Source organism: Prionailurus bengalensis, chromosome C1 (assembly GCF_016509475.1).
Source record: "Prionailurus bengalensis isolate Pbe53 chromosome C1, Fcat_Pben_1.1_paternal_pri, whole genome shotgun sequence".
Classification (NCBI taxonomy): Eukaryota; Metazoa; Chordata; class Mammalia; order Carnivora; family Felidae; genus Prionailurus; species Prionailurus bengalensis.
This window is the reverse complement of record NC_057345.1, coordinates 78,810,505-78,830,676: the sequence shown is the minus strand read 5'-3', so window position 1 is coordinate 78,830,676 and position 20,172 is coordinate 78,810,505. Positions and strand designations below refer to the sequence as shown.

Here is a 20,172-nt window from a genome sequence, read left to right as displayed (position 1 = left end):
TATATACCTAAAGTCACTAAAAAACAGGCCAAGTAGTCAAACACCAGAATCACTGCTCTTAGCAAAATATTTCTCTATGCACATTTATGGTTATATTAAAGAAAATAGCTTTTTAACTCTATCAACCTGTTACCTAGTAAAAAGTTTAGAAAATTGGATCCCTTATTTACTGGCATATCTTCTTGTAGATATTGATAGTTTTAAGTTTTTAAAGAATTATTCAGCTGGTTCTCAAATCTTTGGTGTTTCTTCATTCTTTTGAATAGTTATCTTAGTATTCAGTCATAGGGATCATATATGTGGGATTTTTTTCTGATCCTAAACATTATTTAGTTCCTCATCATACATTACTAAACTTTAAAATAACATTTTCTGTTTGAGAGCTAGGTTAACCAAGAAAGGGATTTGAGTTCAAAATTCAGCCAACCTCTGTAGACAGGGAACTGACCAGCTGAAACTAACATAGAAATAACATGAAGTGAAACTGATAGTAGAATTGAAAGAAATTAATTTAAGAACCTTGCCAGTTTTCTTCTATTTTCATTCTAAAATATTTTCTCTCTGGGAATGTAGAGACTATTTGTAAATAAGTTGATGTGTCTTGGTCATTTAACACATTTACCATTGTGGTGGTAGTTAAAAGAAGTATTTACCTCTTTTTTAAAATTTCACATTTATTTTTTTATTTATTTTGAGAGAGAGAATGTGTGTGCATATGAGCTGGGAAGGGGCAGAGAGAGAGGGAGGGGGAATCCAAAGCAGGCTCCATGCCAACAGCCCCACATGGGGCTCAAACTCATGAACCATGAGATAACTACCTGAGCCGAAATCAAGAGTCCGATGATGCTTAACCAACTGAGCCACCCAGGCACCTCTGTCTCTTTTTTTATATAAAAAACTATACTGAATAAATTCTGTAATGAGTATAAACTTAAAAAATATTATTTGAGCTTTTTTAAGAAAGATAAAAGTATTTTATAACTGGTATATATATAGAATTTTGAATTTGTGTTTAAAAATAGTTAATTTTCAAAGGTTGTACAAACCAGTGTGTTTCAAGTGTAGGTCTACACACTGGCTGTGTCAGAACCACCACTTGTGTAGCTTTCTTTTTGTTTTTTTTCTGGTTAACAGTTTTATTTTATTTACTTTCTAATTTACATCCAAATTAGTTAGCATATAGTACAACAATGATTTCAGGAGTAGATTCCTTAATGTCCCTTACTCATTTAGCCCATCCCCCCCCCAACCCCTCCAGTAATCTTCTTTGTTCTCCATATTTAAGAGTCTCGTATGGGGGCGCCTGGGTGGCGCAGTCGGTTAAGCGTCCGACTTCAGCCAGGTCACGATCTTGCGGTCGGTGAGTTCGAGCCCCGCGTCGGGCTCTGGGCTGATGGCTCAGAGCCTGGAGCCTGTTTCCGATTCTGTGTCTCCCTCTCTCTCTGCCCTTCCCCCGTTCATGCTCTGTCTCTCTCTGTCCCAAAAATAAAAATAAACGTTGAAAAAAAAAATTAAAAAAAAAAAGTCTCGTATGTTTTGTCTCCCTCCCTGTTTTTATATGATTTTTGCTTCCCTTCCCATATATTCATCTATTTTCTTTTAAAATCCTCACACGAGTGAAGTCATATGATATTTGTCTTTCTCTGACTAATTTTGCTTAGCATAGTACCCTCTAGTTCCAGCCACGTAGTTGCAAATGGCAAGATTTCATTCTTTTTGATTGCGGAGTAATACTCCATTGTATATATATACCACATCTTCTTTATCCATTCATCCATCGATGGACATTTGGGCTCTTTCCATACTTTGGCTATTGTTGATAGTGCTGCTATAAACATTGGGGTGCATGTGTCCCTTCAAAACAGCACACCTGTATCCCTTGGATAAATACCTAGTAGTGCAGATGCTGGATCATAGGGTAGTTCTATTTTTAATTTTTTGAGGAACCTCCAGACTGCTTTTCAGAGTGGCCTCACCAGTTTGCATTCCTACCAGCAGTGCAAAAGAGATCCTCTTTCTCCGCATCCTAGCCAATATCTTTTGTTGCCTGAGTTGTTCATGTTAGCCATTCTGACAGGTGTAAGGTGGTATCTCATTGTGGTTTTGCTTTGTATTTCCCTGATGATGAGTGATGTGGAGTATTTTTTCATGTGTCATTTGGCCATCTGGATGTCTTCTTTGGAGAAGTGTCTATTCATGTCTTTTGCCCATTTCTTCTATGTGTTTTGGGTGTTGTGTTTGATAAGTTCTTTATAGATTTTGGATACTAACCCTTTATCTAACCTTTATGTCGTTTGCAAATATCTTCTCCCATCCTGTCTGTTGCCTTTTAGTTTTGCTGATTGTTTCCTTCGCTGTGCAGAAGTTTTTATTTTGATGAGGCCCCAATAGTTCTTTTTTGCTTTTGTTTCCCTTGCCTCTGGAGACATGTTGAGTAAGAAGTTGCTGCGGCCAAGGTCAAAGAGATTTTTGCCTGCTTTCTTCTTGAGGATTTTGATGGCTTCCTGTCTTACATTGAGGTCTTTCATCCATTTTGAATTTATTTTTGCATATGGTGTAAGAAAGTTGTCCAGGTTCATTTTTCTGTGTGTCACAGTCCAGTTTTCCCAGCACCACTTGCTGAAGAGACTGTCTTTATTCCATTGGATATTCTTTCCTGCTTTGTCAAAGATTAGTTGGCCATATGTTTGTGGGTCCATTTGTGGGTTCTCTGTTCTGTTCCATTGATCTGAGTGTCTGTTCTTGTGCCAGTACCATACTGTCTTGATGATTACAGCTTTGTAATATAGTTTGAAATCTGGGTGTAGCTTTCAATGTGTACTGATTTTCAAGCCCCATTCCCAGATATTTAGAATTCATTAGGTCAGCAATAGATTCTCTTAATCCATGTGTTTACAAAACTCCCAACAATAATCATCTTTGGCAATCACTGTTTTAACCGTTTCCTAGATTATGTTGTTTATATTATTATATTCACTTACCTAGCCATATATTTTTTAAATGGTAAATTTTATGTATATATTTTATCAAAATACCTGGCCATATTTAAAAAAAAATATTTATTAGGTAGGATGTTTTTATTGAAGGCAACAGAAAACTCAATTCTGGATTTATGTATGGCTTAAATAATAAAGGGGCTTTATTGGTTCATGTACTTGAAAAGTCCAAAAGTAGGATATACTTAAGGAAAAGTTTGATTTGGGCTCCAGCTTGTTGCATTAGCCATGATTCTGAAAGCTCTGCTTTGCTTGTCATTTTTTATCCTTAGGAGGTTTTTTTCATCGTGTTAAAATGGCTAACAGATGAGCCTTATATGTACTTGCATAATATGCAAAATAAAAAACTGTAACCCATAATTTCCGGTAAAAGTTTTAAGAGTCACACAGTTTGAGCAAGACCAGAAGTAGTCACAATGCAAACAGATCTGATTATCCTGTTTGGTTTAAACCCTACCTACCAATCAGAGCCTACCTATGGGGTTAAGGATGGGGATAATTCCTGTACTATGACCACTACATAATAAAGGAGAGAAAATAGATCTTGATGTAACAACCATAAAATCTACTTGAAAATATTACAGAGATGAACTGTAACTCCACTTGTTCTAAAATTAGATTGTTTTAATAAAGTAATTTATGGTATAATATTACTTTTCAGTTTCTTAAGTTTCTAGTAAAAAAGTGAAGAAAGTACGAATCCTAGAGCAAGAGGTAGGTTTTAAATTAAGTACAAGTAACCTTGGGAAATAAATACCTTTTCACATATAGAAATGAACTACAGTATAGACTAAGTGCTTGCTTTCTAGAGGGAGAGGGCATGTATTATTTTTTTTTATTGATGTCTTCTCCAAGTATTTTACTATGAAAATTTTCAAACATACAGAAGTTGAAAGAGTTCAACAGAAAAGATCACAAACCCACCACCTCCATTCTAGTATTAATATTTTTGATATTTGTTTCATCTGTTGCTTTATTAGATACGTGTCTATCCACCATTCTAGCTATATTTTTTTTTTTCTGAGAGCTCAGGAGTGCGAGTGGGGAAAGGGCAGAAGAAGGAGAGAGAGAATTTCAAGGAGGTTCATGCCTAGCATGGAACCCCAGTCAGGGCTGGATCTCACCGCTGTGAGATCATGACCTGAGTCAAAATCAAGAGTTGGATACTTAACCACCTGAGTCACTCAGGAGCCCCTTAGCTATCTTATTTTTTGATGCATTTCAGAGTAAGTTAAAGTTGTTATACTCTATCCCTAATTACTTAAACATGTATATCTTTAGGTTATTAATGACCTTTTGACTCAGAGACTTATGGAACTCTATGGCTTAAGGCCTCAATATGAATTAGATTATTATAGATATCATAATGGTAATTGCTAAAATAATTACTGAAAGAAAGGTCCGAGAGTAAAAGTGCATTTAAGTAAACCTTTTATAAATATTACTTTATGTTCTCTTAATATAAAGTTTCTTTTATTGCATGACAAAAAGTTATATATTTAAGGTGTGTTCAGTGAAATTATAGAATACCAAGATCGTTGATGTGTTGGAGCTCTTTAAGTTTGTTACTTACCTAATGAGTTTTGCTTAGGAAATCACTTAACTGGCAATCTGTTGTTATCAGCTAGACCAAAAGAAAATGCAGGTTACTGGTAAATTTATTAGTGTAGCTGACATTTTCCCACCTTATCAGAAAGAACTATGTAGACATTGCTTGAAAATAGAAAGGTATAAAAATTTTTGCAAAAAATAATCCTAAACATTAGATAATTGAATAAATTGTCTCAGAAGTGAAATTAAATTGTTATCCACTTTTTAGAATGTAATAGTTAACTGGATTTTTTTTTTTTTGGCACTGTAAATGTGTAGTTATTTAGTTACCTGATTTCAAGAGAGTCCTTAAAAGGGTTCAATTCATCATTTAAATGAGAACCCATTTGCAGAACATAAAAACCACAGACTTAGATAAAAAGTTATTTATACATTTTAATTTATTAAATAGCACTTAGGACCTCTCTGACTTCACTTCAGTTTTTGAAATATCAGCTAGATTTGCTTAAAGCAGACTATTCAATCAGAATACCTTAGGCAGAGCTTTTCTTTTTTTTTTTTTTTCAACGTTTATTTATTTTTGGGACAGAGAGAGACAGAGCATGAACGGGGGAAGGGCAGAGAGAGAGGAAGACACAGAATCGGAAACAGGCTCCAGGCTCTGAGCCATCAGCCCAGAGCCCGACGCGGGGCTCGAACTCACGGACTGCAAGATCGTGACCTGGCTGAAGTCGGACGCTTAACCGACTGCGCCACCCAGGCGCCCCAAGGCAGAGCTTTTCGACTGGTGTGTCTGTCACACTGGTGACATTATGCTACTAATATGTGACAAGTGTGCAGGGATGGGGGTCACTTCTAGAGTGCAGAGCTGCTTAATTACCCTTCCTTTGCCCTCAGTTTAATCAGTATGCCTTACAAGCTGTTGTTACAAACATTAAATTTCTTTATTGTAAAATTTCTCAACTGCCCAATTTTTTTTATTAAATATTGCCTTTCCTCTAAAGAAATCAGGGTGCAAAACTTTGGCTAAACCTTACTAAGACTCACCTTTGGGGGAAACATCTTTGGAGTCAGTCACTTTTTTTTTTTTTTTTTTTTTTTTTAGTTTAGTTTTGTTTTTGTTTTTTTAATCTAAATGCTCTCTATACACAAACTCAGGACACCAAGATCAAGAGTTGCAGCCAGGTGTCCGGCTTAGTCACTTTTGTAAAACACATTTAATGATTTGTGTCTTGCCAGACTGTTTATCATGCAGGTTTCCCTACAGGAAAGAATTGGTATTAATTATTGTTAGTGGTCATTCAACAGCCTTTCAAACCTAAAGTATTTTGCCTTCTTGAACTTCTGTCTTGGAACACTAGAACTTACCTTGGGCTTTGTCATTTTATTCGCCCTGAGAATTTTATTTTGTCCTGAATGATATTATTGCTGTGGGATATCCAAAATCCTCAAGAACTTTACCTTCACTGGGGACCAGATTTAAAGGTACCTTTTCTAAATCTGATTCTAAACCACAAATATCTGGCCTTTCCATCTCATCCATAAGGATTTCTTCCTAGTAGTCATTTGCACTTTCCATTTAATCAGCAATTATTTTCAAGGTAATTAATATGATATGATGCTAAAATTAGACTAAAAAGCCATCAAAGAGTACAGCTGAACACATATACCCAAAGTAGCCCCCTTTGGAAGTATATTTACTTAATCAGTTGCTGCTGCTGCCATTTATCAGGTCACATACAGGATTTGGAAAATATCTTCTATAAGGATAATGACTATTTATTTTATGTCAGCAAATATTCTCTCTCCATATTTTTTTTCTCTTTTCTACATTATTTTCTTCCTTCTTAACTCACTACTTATTCCTAATGCTTGACATAATCCTTTCCTACTTTGGGAATATACAGTACTGAGATGGAGTAAGTCTAGAACCAAGGAAAATTATGGGAAGGGGTAGTCATGAAACAGAGTGAATTTGGGTGATGGGTTTATTAGTCTTTATTATATTACTCTTTTGTTCTCTGTTTTTGAAATATTTTATTTAAAATGGGGAGTGGATAAAAATCAGATGCAGGCATAATTACATGTAAGCAGTATTAGACAACTATAAATTGATAATATGAGTCATTAGCTTAGGGCCATAAATGAAAGTATGCTTTAGCATTTCATCTTAATTTTTTTCTTTTTATATTGTAATTCCCATTGAAATAAGTGTGGGCTAAAATAAATAACTCAAGTAAAGTTTTGAAACAAATCCAAGAAAGCTAATTTGCTTGATCCTTTGCATAAATTCCCATATATTCTTGCTTCCTCAGGCAAACTCATGTTTAGAGTGCTGTGGGGGAAAAATGTGTCAACTGTTTATGTAATTCTTAGGCAATTGTTGGTTCACTCAGTTAGGAATAATAGTTTCTATTACACAGAGGTGTTGTGATGATTACATGTAAAGAGCTTAGAACAGTTGTTAGCACATTGTCAGCCCCAGTCCCTCTCCATCAGGATTGTACAAGAGAATTAAATCCTACAGAAAATAATCTGAGTAACTATTTTCTCAGTTCTTCTAAGTATGGTACATAGTACCACTCTAGGTGCATAGGAGGAAAGTTAAATTATTACATACAGTGATGTTTGGGCATTAGGACTTAATTCCTTTGGGGAACCTCAATTGAGAACGTCTGATAAGTGTTCAAGATATGTTAGCTATTATTACTTTGTTTACAAGTGACAAACCCATATTTAAACTGGTTTAAATAATAAAGGGACTTCATTCATTCATATACAGTAAAACCTTGGATTGTGAGTAACTTGTCCTGTAAGTGTTGCACAAGATGAGCAAACATTTCTAATAAATGATAAACTTGATAAATGAGCAATATCTTGCAATATGAGTAGTACATGATGTCAAATGCCACGTGATCACAGCTGAGACAATTGTGTGTGTCTCTCTCTCTCTCTCTCTCTCTCTCTCTCTCTCTCTCTCTCTCTGTCTCTGGAATTGTGGGTGATCGTCTCCCATGCTTGGATGCTCAGTCTCAGACCACAGTGTTTGGCAGAAATCAGTGATTTTTCAGAATGTTGGAAGGTGCCCACAACTGACACTAGTGTATTTTTGTCACTTAAAAGCACCTATGGATGGACAGTCATTCGCTTTTCCATACAAGAGTAAGCTTAGGAATACTTTGCTTTATACCTAGGTCAGGCTGCCTACAGATGTAGACCCTTTCCTCTGCTGCCTTATTGCCAGCTATATTAAATAGTTTACAGTATATGACAAGAGTTTATTAATACTGTACTGTAGTCAACATCTGTGTGAGCATATACAGTGGTCCCCATGCAGAAAAAGATTCCATTGAGCCAATAGATAACAGTGATTCCATTAGTGATAGTGAAAATCATCCTACACAATAACCCTCTGTGAACCAACCACAAAGCTTTTCAAAGGTAAGTGCATGTTAATTTATTTTTCCATATGTTTTGTATTTTTTTATTATTTTGTATTACAGTATTGTAATCATTTTTATATGAACATTTTTGGGTTGTGGAGCAAATCATCTGAGTTTCCATTATTTCTTATGGGGAAATTCGCTTTGATATACAAATGCTTTGGATTACGAGCATGTTTCCGGAACAAATTATGCTTGCAAACCAGAGTTTTACTGTAAATGAAAAAACAAGTAGGGAAGGCTTCAGAGATGGTTTGATTAGGATTCTGAGTCAGTATCTCTGCTGTTTTGGTTCTGCCTTGCTCTGGTCAAACATTTCTTCTTTGAGTATAATTGACACACAATGTTATACTAGTTTCAGATGTACAGCTTAGTGATTTGGCAAATTTATACATTAGTCTGTGTTCACCACAAGTGTAGCTGTCATCTGTGCCATGACATTGCTGTTAGAATATCATTGATTATATTCCTTATGATCTGCTTTTTATTCATGTGACTTACTTATTCCATAACTGGAAGCCTGTATCTCCCTCTCCCCTTCACACCTTTTGCCCAACCCCATAAACCTCCCTTCTGGCAACATCAGTTTGTTCTCTGTATTTGCAGGTCTGATTCTGCTTTTTGTATGTTTATTCATTTTTTCATTTTTTTTTTTTTTTAAGATTCCACTTATGTGTAGAGTCATATGGTAGTTGTCTTTCTCAGCCTGACTTAGCATAATAGGTCCATTTCACTTAGCATAATAGGTCCATCTGTGTTGTCTCAAATGACACAGTCTCATCCTTTTTTATGGATATGTAATAGTCTGTTGTGTGTATGTATTTGTGTGTGTGTGTGTGTGTGTATACATACATTACATACACACACATACGTACTACATCTTTCTTATCCATTCATCTATTGATAGACACTTAGGTTGTGCTCTTCCTGGCTATTGTAAATAATGCTGCAATGAACATAGGGGTGCATATATCTTTTTGAATTAGTGTTTTTGTTTTCTTTGGGTTAATACCTGATAGTGAAAATACTGGATCAAATGGTTATTCTTTTTTTTTATTAATTTTTTTTAATGTTTATATATTTTTTTGAGAGAGAGGGAGACAGAGCATTATGGGGGAGGGGAGGAGAGAGAGAGACACACAGAATCCAATGCAGGCTCCAGGCTCCAAGCTGTCAGCGCAGAGCCCATTGCGGGGCTCGAGAACCTGTCAACCTGATCATGACCTGATCCGACGTCAGACGCTCAACTGACTGAGCCACCCTGGCACCCCTCAGATGGTTATTCTATTTTTAATTTTTTGAGGAACCTCCATACTGTTTTCCACAGTCGTTGTACAAATTTACATTCCCACTAATAGGTCATGAGGATTCCTCATACTCCACATCCTTGCCAACACTTGTTATTTCTTGTCTTTTTGATTCTAGCCATTCATTCTGACAGGTGTGAAGTGATACATTATGTGGTTTTGATTTGCATCACCCTGATGATGAGTGATGTTGAACATCTTTTCTGTGTCTTCTTTACAAAAATGTCAAGTCCTCTCCACATTTTTTAATTGGATTGTTTGGGTGTTTGGTGTTGAGTTGCACAAGTTCTTTATATATTTTGGATATATATATAAATATATATATATATATATATATAAATATATATGAATGAAAAATTTTCTTATTAGATATATTGTATGCAACTATCTTCTCCCATTCAATCAATAGGTTGTCTTTTTGTTTTGTTTTTGCCTTTTTGTTTTGTTGATGATTTCCTTTGCTGTGCAGAAAGCTTTTTATTTTGGTGTAGCCCCAATAGTTTATGTTTACTTTTGTGTTTGCTTTTGTTTCCCTTACCTTAGAAGACATATCTAGAAAAAATGTTGGTACAACTAATGTCAGAGAAATTACTGTCTGTGCCCTCTTCTAGGATTTTTATGGTTTCAGGTGTCCCATTTAGGTCTTTAATTCATTTTGACGTTTTGTGTGTGTGTGTGTGTGTGTGTGTGTGTGTGTGTGTGTGTCGTTAAAGTAGTTCAGTTTCATTTTTTTGCATGTAGCTGTACAGTTTTCCCACCACCATTTATTGAAGAGACCGTCTTTTCCCCATTGTATATCCTTGTCTCCTTTGTCATAGATTATATGGCTATATAATAATGGGTTTATTTCTGGAGTTTCTATTCTGGGGTTCCATTAATTGTATGTCTATTTTTTTTGCCTGTACCAAACTATTTTGATTACTACAGCTTTGTAGTGTGTATCTTCAAATCTGGCATTGTGATACCTCCTGCTTTGTTCTTCCTTTTCAGTATTGCTTTGGCTCAAGCTAGTATTTCTAACTAAAATTTAAAAATATGTATATATTTTCTTAAATACAGGCTAGTGGCTAAAAATCATAAGGTGTCTGTTGAATATGTTTATGAAGCCTGGCACATTTGGAATATAATTATTAAATTAGTTATTTTTTTTAAGATTTTATTTTTAAGTAATCTCCACACCCATTGTGGGACTGAAACTCACAACCCCGAGATCAAGAGTCACATGCTCTACCAATTGAGCTAGCCAGGTGCCCCTAAATTAGTTCTTTGCTTAGGTGATTATATGTGATATTCATGTGTGCAAATATATAAGAAAAGTTTTAAAGCCTCTAGGAATAATAGTTGTTCTTTATATCTATACAAATATTAGTTAACTGCTTCATCAGGCCATATTCTAGTGAAAGGTTTTTAAGACCGGTGACCAAAAGGAGAAGAACAAAAAAACAAAAAGAGTGGGCTTATAAGAATAGCTTGTTGAAAGGATTTGAAGAACAAACTAAAGTTACATAAGAATGCAATCGGGATGGCAAGGATGGTTCATGCAGAAGAGTAATTCTGTTGGAATGATACCTTGACTTTATAGGGGAGCCACTCATTCTGTTGCTGGAGCAGTTCTAGTTAGTTCTTTCTGCCAAGGATGTTGGGAGATGTGTAGAGGAAAGTAGAGCATGACTTGGCTGCAGTGAGAGTAGCAAACCAGGTCCAGGGTCTCTTCTTACTGTGAATGGAAAGAGCAGTAGAGAGCTCCACATTGGAAAGTGCTCTGCAGAACAACCCATTACTCTCAAGGTAGTTTTACAGGACCTACAGCACATTTTATTGTAATTATTTATTATTATTATTATTATTATTATTATTATTATTATTATTTTTAGAGTGCATATGTGGTGAGGAAAGGGCAAAGAAAGAAAGAGAAAGAGTGAAAATGAGAATCTTAAGCAGGCTTCACACTCAGCACAGAGCCTGATTGATGCAGGGCTCGATCCATGACCCTGGGAGCATGAGCTGAATTCAAGAGTCGGATGCTCAACTGGCTGAACTACCCAGGTGCCTCTACAGCACATTTTAAAACCTACTTAAAAAAAATTTTTTTTTAACGTTTAATTATTTTTGAGACAGAGAGAGACAGAGCATGAACGGGGGAGGGCCAGAGAGAGAGGGAGACACAGAATCAGAAACAGGCTCCAGGCTGTCAGCACAGAGCCCGACGCGGGGCTCGAACTCACGGACCGCGAGATCATGACCTGAGCCGAAGTCGGACGCTTAACCGACCGAGCCACCCAGGCGCCCAAGTGTCCGACTTCGGCTCAGGTCATGATCTCGCGGTCCGTGAGTTCGAGCCCCGCGTCGGGCTCTGGGCTGATGGCTCAGAGCCTGGAGCCTGTTTCCGATTCTGTGTCTCCCTCTCTCTCTGGCCCTCCCCCGTTCATGCTCTGTCTCTCTCTGTCTCAAAAATAATTAAACGTTAAAAAAATAAAAATAAAAAAACCCCTATAAATATTCAAGTAGCACTAAGATAACTTTTATAGAAACTTCAAAGCTCTTTCAAATCGAAATGTGTATCTTCTCTGTAGGTACTGATAATGAATGATCTTGAAGTTGGATTCTTAAGAGATAATAGCAAGTATAGAACAGTGTTCATAGTGTCTGTAGTATTAGTAAAAATATGTGTGTGTATGCAAATGTGTTTCGATACATATGTACAAAATATCATGGGAAGATTACAATAAAAAACAACTGTGATTGTCTTTATGGAAGGAAACCAAGTGATGGGTGCCTGTTAAAAGTAAACTAGTACTTTGTTGGTATCTGGAGTTACTCAGTAGTTTTAATAGATGTCTCTGGATCAGAGCTTCTTAACATTTCAAGCGTCATCACATGGCTTTTAGAAATAATCTGGCAATATAAAAAACAACTCATTTTTCACTCTCTAATAAGCCCTATGTCTTAAAAGTCACATTTGTTTTCAGATGGTATATGAAAAAGCAGCTTCTCCCCTTCCCAATTTATATCCCTGGAAAATGATCACGTATGGTTCTGAAACTAGCTGTTAGGATTCGAGCACCTTTTAATCAGCTATATCTAGGACTCCTGCCATACATTCCTAAGGTAATTAAACAAGAGATTCAGAGCTGTCCTTCCCCTTTTAAGAGTGGTTTGCAGAACCTTTTCTTTTTTCTCTTTCTCCTCTGTTTGCCACACAAAAGCTGATTCCCATGTAGCTGTGGGAGGCTCACTGCCTTATCAACTAAGCATTGAATCTCTTGTGGTATGGATAGAAAATCATTTATCCTCAAAGTAAGAAAATGCCTTTGAAATTCTAAGGTAATTTTTTCACTAGTACACCATTCAACTGTTGGTTTCTGAGAGTTTCTCAAAATGTACATTTTATAAGTTGTATTTGTTATAAACAACTTCCCTAAGCATTATATAGAAATAATCAGTATAAGTTACTATAAATTGCTTTTCAGAGATAGTTTGAGAACAGGTTTGTTCAGAATTTAGCTAGTTAAAGGATATGCCCTTATGCTGTCCTATGTCTTAAAGTATTTGAGTACATGCTGTGAAAGTTGTCTCTTGTTTTTGGTTTGTTTTATTGTCATAAAACAGAAAGAAGAAGGAAAGCTTCAAGGACAGCTTAACAAGTCTGATTCTAACCAGTATATTAGGGAACTGAAAGATCAGATAGCAGAGCTGAATCATGAGGTAAGTGATCAAAATTTTGATCTTCACATATTTCTTTCTTCCTTCCTCTGTATTGTAACAACACTGTATTACTGGTTATGTCAGACTCTTTCCTGATAAATATTTTCTGTGAATCCCTGATTATAATTAAATAATAATATTTTAGAAAATTGTCTTCTTTTTACCAAAATGTGTTCTATTCCAATATTGAGGATTAATTTTCCTTAAGCCTTTTTATGGTGATCTAAAATGCCTAATTAATATTTGCATGGCAAATTTTTTTTTTAGTGTAATCTGAAAACCTTTGATAGTTTGTCTAGGTGTCAAAGTTACTTCAATTGAAGTTTTCTTTACACCTATAGAATAATTAGCGTTATTTACCGTTGTGGATAGAGGGAAGTCTTTTTACTTTTGTCTTCTTACTCCTTTCATGGTGGTATTACTGAGATTGCAAAAAAAGGATACTTGCCTAATATCAGTTAACAGATTTCTTAGTACCTAAACACTTTTTAAACTGGCACTACCTTGAATCTGTGAAATTTAACTCATGAAATTTTCAGATAGTATTATTAAGAACTCTCCTAAGTAATTTAAATTAATGTGCTTTGATTAGAGAGATACTTTTTGTTAATGTGGCTTTAGGTCAATTTCCTTGTTTTTTATTATTTTCTAATGGTAACTGTTTATCTAAACATGAATACAGAAGCTTGTGTCTTACCTTGAGTTATTTGTACAGTAAGGTTTATTCACAGTGATAAGATTTGAATGGGTTATATAAGCCTTATTTGTTAAGAAAGAAATTCATTTTGCCCACTAAATTTAAACCTCAAAGGAAAAAGTTTGGACATTACTCTTTCCTGGTATTACATCCTTCAGTTAAAGTCTGAGTGTTTTGGGTAATACCTCCTGGAGGTAATCAATCTAATTCTGAATGAAGAAACAAAACATTAACAAAGTTGATAAATCTTAGATGTGGTTTAATTTAACTTGTCCTGAAATTTGAGTGGTTATTCCTGTCATTTGCAACCATGATAGCATTTGAGGGATTCAGGATTATGAATAATCTTTACTTATTTGTTTGTGTGCTTTTTTATAATCTGTTCTGATCTAAGCTATGTGTGAAAGAACAAGTTACAGATAAGATATTCTAGAAAGTCTTATTGTTTTGAGGACCGTAGGAATTATTCCTTGTATTGAAAAGTTTTTCTCAAAGGAAATTTTGTCTAGAATAAAGCAATCTTCCCCTTATAATTTTGACTTAGAGTGATAAGGAACCTTTAATGTTGGTAAATTAAGAAAACTGTATATGGATTGACTGTATTTCCAAGCATAGTCTAAAAATCACCCAGCAAACATTAATTTTGCATGTCATAATCCTTACCTAAAAATGCTGTTCTCCTCATCAGGACTGGGGAAAAAACTGTTCACAAGAGGTTTTGCTTTAATGTCATTTTTTATGTGTGGCCTGTGAAAAATAATCTTTCATCTTACACAAACATGGAAAAAAATCAATAGAGTAGAATTTTCTACTGTTAAATTTTCTACTGTTATTGTATAAATTAAAAACTAGAACAGCTTGTGGCGAGATGCTAATTTTGTATACTCATACTATTCAAAGTACACAGGTCCTGGGCTTAAGCAGGCCCCAGTGAGAAAACATGGTAGAGAAGAGGGTGAGTACAGTGTAGGTGGGGACCACACAAGAATGCAGAGGTGAGAGTGACTGAGCATGGGCCTGGGAGTTTAGAGGCCAGACTCTTAAGAATTAAGAATTAATGTGGGTAAATTGTGGGAAATAAGGGTAGATTAAATAGAACCAGCTTATGGTGAATCTTCAAAGCTAGAAGAGATCAAATTTCCTAGATAAAGTGAAACCATTATAGATCTTTAGTTAGAGGTTCATTTTCATTATGTTTCCTGAGCAGATTTTAATACCTTCACCTGTTTCAAAGTTTTATAATTAAGGAACGGATAAATGAAAACAAGTGTAAGTTTAAACCAAGATAATAGTTGTAAGTACATTTATTATACACATTACTATTTGTTGGACCAGCTTCTCAAGAGGGTTAAATAAGGAATCGCTTTTTCATTCTAGTGATTTTTCATTCACAATACGGGGGGGTGGGGGGGGGGCCTTAACGAAAGTCAGTCTGATTTCTACAACTTAACTTTTGCCTGTGTGCTAGAATTTGCCAGAATCTTTAGCTTTCAACATAAAAATTAACTTTCAATTAATAATATTATTGAACATGTGACTGTTGATACTTTCTTAGCTGATTTTTATACTTCTCAAAATGTTGAAGGAAATGTTGCAGATTGATCTTCCTGAAGGGATAGCAATTCTGTACTTGTTATAAGAATTGTGATCACTTAACTTAGTCGGCTCTATGAAATAGTAGAGAGGATTAAGTGGATTATTTTTTATGACTGAATATAGTGTTGATCTGTAAAAAAAACATTAGTAGTTACTATTTATTGAGTACTCTCTATTGGTCAAGAATTGTGTCAGACAGTTCATATTTATAATTACTAACCTTCATAATTATCCCACATGATGGTGGTATTCTCAGTTGAATTAGATTAGAAAATATGTCATCAATATTTAAAAGTCTAAAGAAACTCAATTAATGACAGTATTTTAACTGTGTTGTTCCTCCCTGACACATTATTTTGCATACATCCAATAAGTGAATTCTGTAAATGACCTAGCAGCAAGAGCTCCCTTTCTCTCCTTGTTAGCATTGCAAATGGAGATTTATCTTCACTTCCTGCAGTTTACTGTGATCCATCCAAATGCCTTCTCTGACTCACAACCCCTGCAGTCTCTACCATCACTACCTAATTTATGCTTTTAGTTTTACCTACTTCCCATAGAAATTTTTTAATTTGGAGACTCTTATACCCTGTCAAGACCCTCAGAGAAACCACTGTGGAAATCCTTGATGCCCCAGATGTGGCAAGAGCCGTGGTTAAATTCTCCCTTATCCCTACATCCTGTCCTCATACATACATAGAAAATACATACATACATACATAGAAAAGAACCTGGGTCCCAACTCAAGTGTGTTCCTTATTCCATCTTCCTTACCTCCTACCCTCCCATCCTTCTGTCATCACAGCTCCTACTAGGCACTAGGTTTAGAACTAAAGATTAATTAAAGATTGAAACAATGCATATCCCTCAAGGGGCTCACAGTCTAACAACAGAGATAGGTATTCAAATAAACAAATGGCAATACATAACAAAAAATATGGCATTTAGTAGTTACCATTTAATAGTCATTGTGCCAGACACTCCTAAATGTTATACTTACATTATTTCTTTTAATTTTCACAACATTCCTATGAAGTAAGTAGCATCATTATTATTCACATTTTACATGTAATAAAACTGAGGTTCTGGGGTATTAAATAACTCCCCATGGTCATATACTAATTAGTAATAGAAATAGGGTGTTAGTTCAGAGTATATGACTCTAAGCCCATTCATGCACTTAACCGCCATATGCTATAGCCTGCTTTGAAACATACAGGAATAAAATAGTAACAGCATCTGGGGTGGGTTTTGAAAAATGAAAAGAAATTTATTAGGCAGATTGGGCATCAGGAACACTTAAGTCAGATATATAAACCAAAATTGTAGTTTCTAGGAAATTTGAATAAGCCATGTACTTTTGCAACATAGGTCTGTCTTCTCATAGCTACTGATCACTAAAGACACAGAATACTTTCTGAATGCCAGGAAAGGGATCTAGAAGAAGGTAGAGGATTATTCTCATTTAGTAGCCAAAGAAAATATACTCAGGACTCATTTTAGGTGTAGACATACTGAGAAGTATAATCCTATGTCTCAGTCAGATTACCAGTTGACTAGCTTCTCTGGGTCTTTTGGAGCCTTGCTACCATTTACAGTGTTTTATAGGAAAATGCATGCTAAGCAGCTGATTTGAGAATGTTTTTGAATATAGATTATATATTTTCATTTGTTCTTGATGGTGATATATTCTTGTGGATGTTCTAGGAATAGGTAAATTTATTCCAGTCTAAAGATAGTTCATTTATTTTAAAAGTTAAATGTTTTTCAGTTAGACAGCTTTGCTGAATTTTTATGATGTCATAATAGTTTTAATGTACTTTATGTCCTTAAGATCTCATGAAAGTAATTCTAGTTATATTTGTTTAGTAGGTTTTCTACATAGAGCAAGTTTTCTCTTTTTTTTTTTAAATGCTTATTTATTTTTGAGGGGGAGAGAGAGAGAGAGACAGAGTGCAAGCAGGGGAGGGGCAGAGAGAGAGGGAGACAGAGAATCTGAAGCAGGCTCTGGGCTCCTAGCTGTCCACACAGAGCCCTACTCCGAGCTCAAACTCACAAACCACCAGATCATGACCTGAGCCGAAGCTGGATGTTTAACTGACTTAGGCGCCCCCTTTCTAGTAATAGTTCGTAAACCAGGTGTAGATACTTGGGATGGTTATTTTAATCTTCACGATTTTCCTGTGAAAATCATTATTCCCATTTTATAGCTGAGAGGCTAAATAACATGTCCACAGTCACATAACTAGTAAGTAGCAGAAGCTTGAATCAGGACTTTCAGTTGACTCCAATGCATTAAACTTAGAATGAAGTAGAACCAAAACAAACTATATATTTTTTTAAAAAAAGAAAAAACCTTCAAAGCATTTTTGTTGATCAATAAATACCCTGCGTTGTTCTACACATAATGAAGCAAATTTGTAAATGATGCAGAGTAGCAAACTTCAATTTTGTGAGACACAGAAAACTATAGGAGTGTAATATGGAGCCATGAATAAGACCCATGCAAAAATGCATACCACAGAATTATCAATATATTTCTTAATAAGTGGTCCTCAAACCAGGCTCTAAGGTTTTCAGCACTCAGCACCAAAAAAGGGGGAAATGTCACTTTAAACATTTCAGAGTGAATGTGTAATGAAAACAGACCAGTTGGTTAGGAGAGCCACAACTATTCCTTGTGGTAAGACCAAACAACAATTTTTTCATTGTTTGTTCCTAAAGGAAAACCTTCTAGTCTGATCAACTATGATAGACTAGCTATTATCCTTAACTTTCTATGATATAATGGGTTCATAATCATAAAAATTGAACAATTTAAAGAACAGGAACTCTTTATAAACTTTTGATAGAAGTATAACATGGAGGAAAGTACCCAGGTAACAAGTTTAAGTTTTTAATTTTTATATAAATGGCTTCTTATATATTCTTCTGTGTCTTGCTGCTTTTGTTTAAAATTGTGAAATTCAACCATTGTTATTTTTAAATGTAGCTATAGATTGTTTAGTCTCATCACTGTATAATTTTCCTTTGTATAAATATACAGTTTATCTTTTCTGTTAGTGAACATTCAATTATTTCCAATTTGATCTTTTAACATTGCTGCAGTGAAGACAGTTCATATTGTTCCACATCCTCATCGACATGTAGGACTGTTGGTCTTTATCTAATTTTAGTCATTCTTTGCCTGTGAAGAGGTTTCTCATATGGTTTTTTTTTTTAATGTTTTTCTTTAACGTTTATTTATTTTTGACAGAGACAGAGCATGAATAGGGGAAGGGCGGGTGGTGGGAGGGGGTGCTTCAGAATCTGAAGCAGGCTCCAGGCTCTGAGCTGTCAGCACAGAGCTCAATGTGGGGCTCGAACCCATGAACCATGAGATCATGACCTGAGCCGGAGTCAGGTGCTTAACCGACTGAGCCACCCCAGGCGCCCCTCTCATTATGGTTTTAATGTGTACTTCCCTAATTACTAATAAATTGAGAAACTAATAAACTAATAAATTAATAAACTAATAAATTGAGAAACTTTCCCCCCAGCACCTAGAACAGTGTTGCCATATACTTGGTACTTCATGAAAAAAAAAATTAATGAATAAATGATTACAACAAAAGGCTTTGCTAATAAGGTAACATACAAACTGTGATGGGAATGCTAAGAAGCTTCCTGATGTACAAAAATCAGTGAGAAGAACATTCCAGGCAGAAGAGAAAAAAATAGCAGAAAGATCTTAGAAGAAAATGTAATGGACTTTGTGAGAAATCATACTAATGTGGCTGGAGTATAGTAGAGGATGGGGGAAGAATGGTAGGAGATAAGATTAAAGAGGCAGATGAGGTAAAATCCTATATAGTGCTTTATAAGCCGGGAAAAATGTGTTTTATTCTTGGTTCAGTGGGAAGCCTCTAGATGTTTTGTTGTTGTTGTTGTTGTTGTTGTTGTTGTTGTTGTTTTAATTGTATTTGAGAGAGCGAGAGAGAGAAAGAAAGTACAAGCAGAGAACGGGGCAGAGGGAGAGAGACAATCTCAAGCAGGCTCCATGCTCAGTGCAGAGCCCAACTTGGGGCTTGATCACATGACCATGAGATCATGACTTGAGCTGAAATCAAGAGTTGGACACTTGGGGCACCTGGGTGGCTCACTTGGTTAAGCATCTAGTTCTTGGTTTCAGCTCAGATCATGATCCTGTGATTCGTGGGTTCGAGCCCCACAATGGACTCTGTGCTGATAGCATGAGCCTGCTGGGGATTCTCTCTCTCTCTCTCTCTCTCTCTCTCTCTCTCTCTCCCTCCCTCCCTCCCTCCCTCCCCCCCTCCCTCTCCCTCCCTCCCTCTCCCTCCCTCTTTCTGCCCCTTCTCTGCTTATGCTCTCTCTTCTCTCTCAAAAATAAATAAATAAACTTAAAAAAAAAAGAGTTGGACACTTAACTGACTCAGCCACCCATGCACCCCAGCCTTTGGATGTTTTTGTTTTGTTTTGTTTAGTTTATTTATTTATTTTGAGAGAGTACAAGTAGGGGAAGATCAGAGAGAGAGAGAGGGAAAGGAGAGAATCCCAAGCAGGCTCCACAGTGACAGCACGGAGCCTGATGTGGGGCTGGAACTCATGAAGGGTGAGGTCATGACCTGAGCTGAAACCAAGAGTCCCATACTTAACCGACTGAGCCACCCATGTGCCTGCCTTTGGATGGTTTTAAGCAAAGAGTGATGTGATCTGATTTGCCCTGCCTGCTGTATGGTGAATTGATTGTAGGAGAGCAAGAATAGAAACAGGAAAATGGAGGCTGTTAAAATAGTCTAGGTAAGAGCAAAGGTAGCTTAGAAGCATGGGAGAAATACAATTGTTAGCAACATGAATATATTAGAGATATATTTTAG

The 20,172-nt window shown here is 35.9% G+C and overlaps 1 protein-coding gene across 1 annotated transcript in view; it reads left to right on the top strand.

The window, feature by feature from the left end:
* EVI5 (ecotropic viral integration site 5) overlaps positions 1 to 20,172 on the top strand; it is a 234,628-nt gene that overhangs the window by 190,318 nt on the left and 24,138 nt on the right. Inside the window, exon 19 of the mRNA XM_043575573.1 lies at positions 12,907 to 13,002. Within this exon, the coding sequence (XP_043431508.1) occupies positions 12,907 to 13,002 (96 nt within the window). The remainder of the gene's footprint in view (positions 1 to 12,906; positions 13,003 to 20,172) is intronic.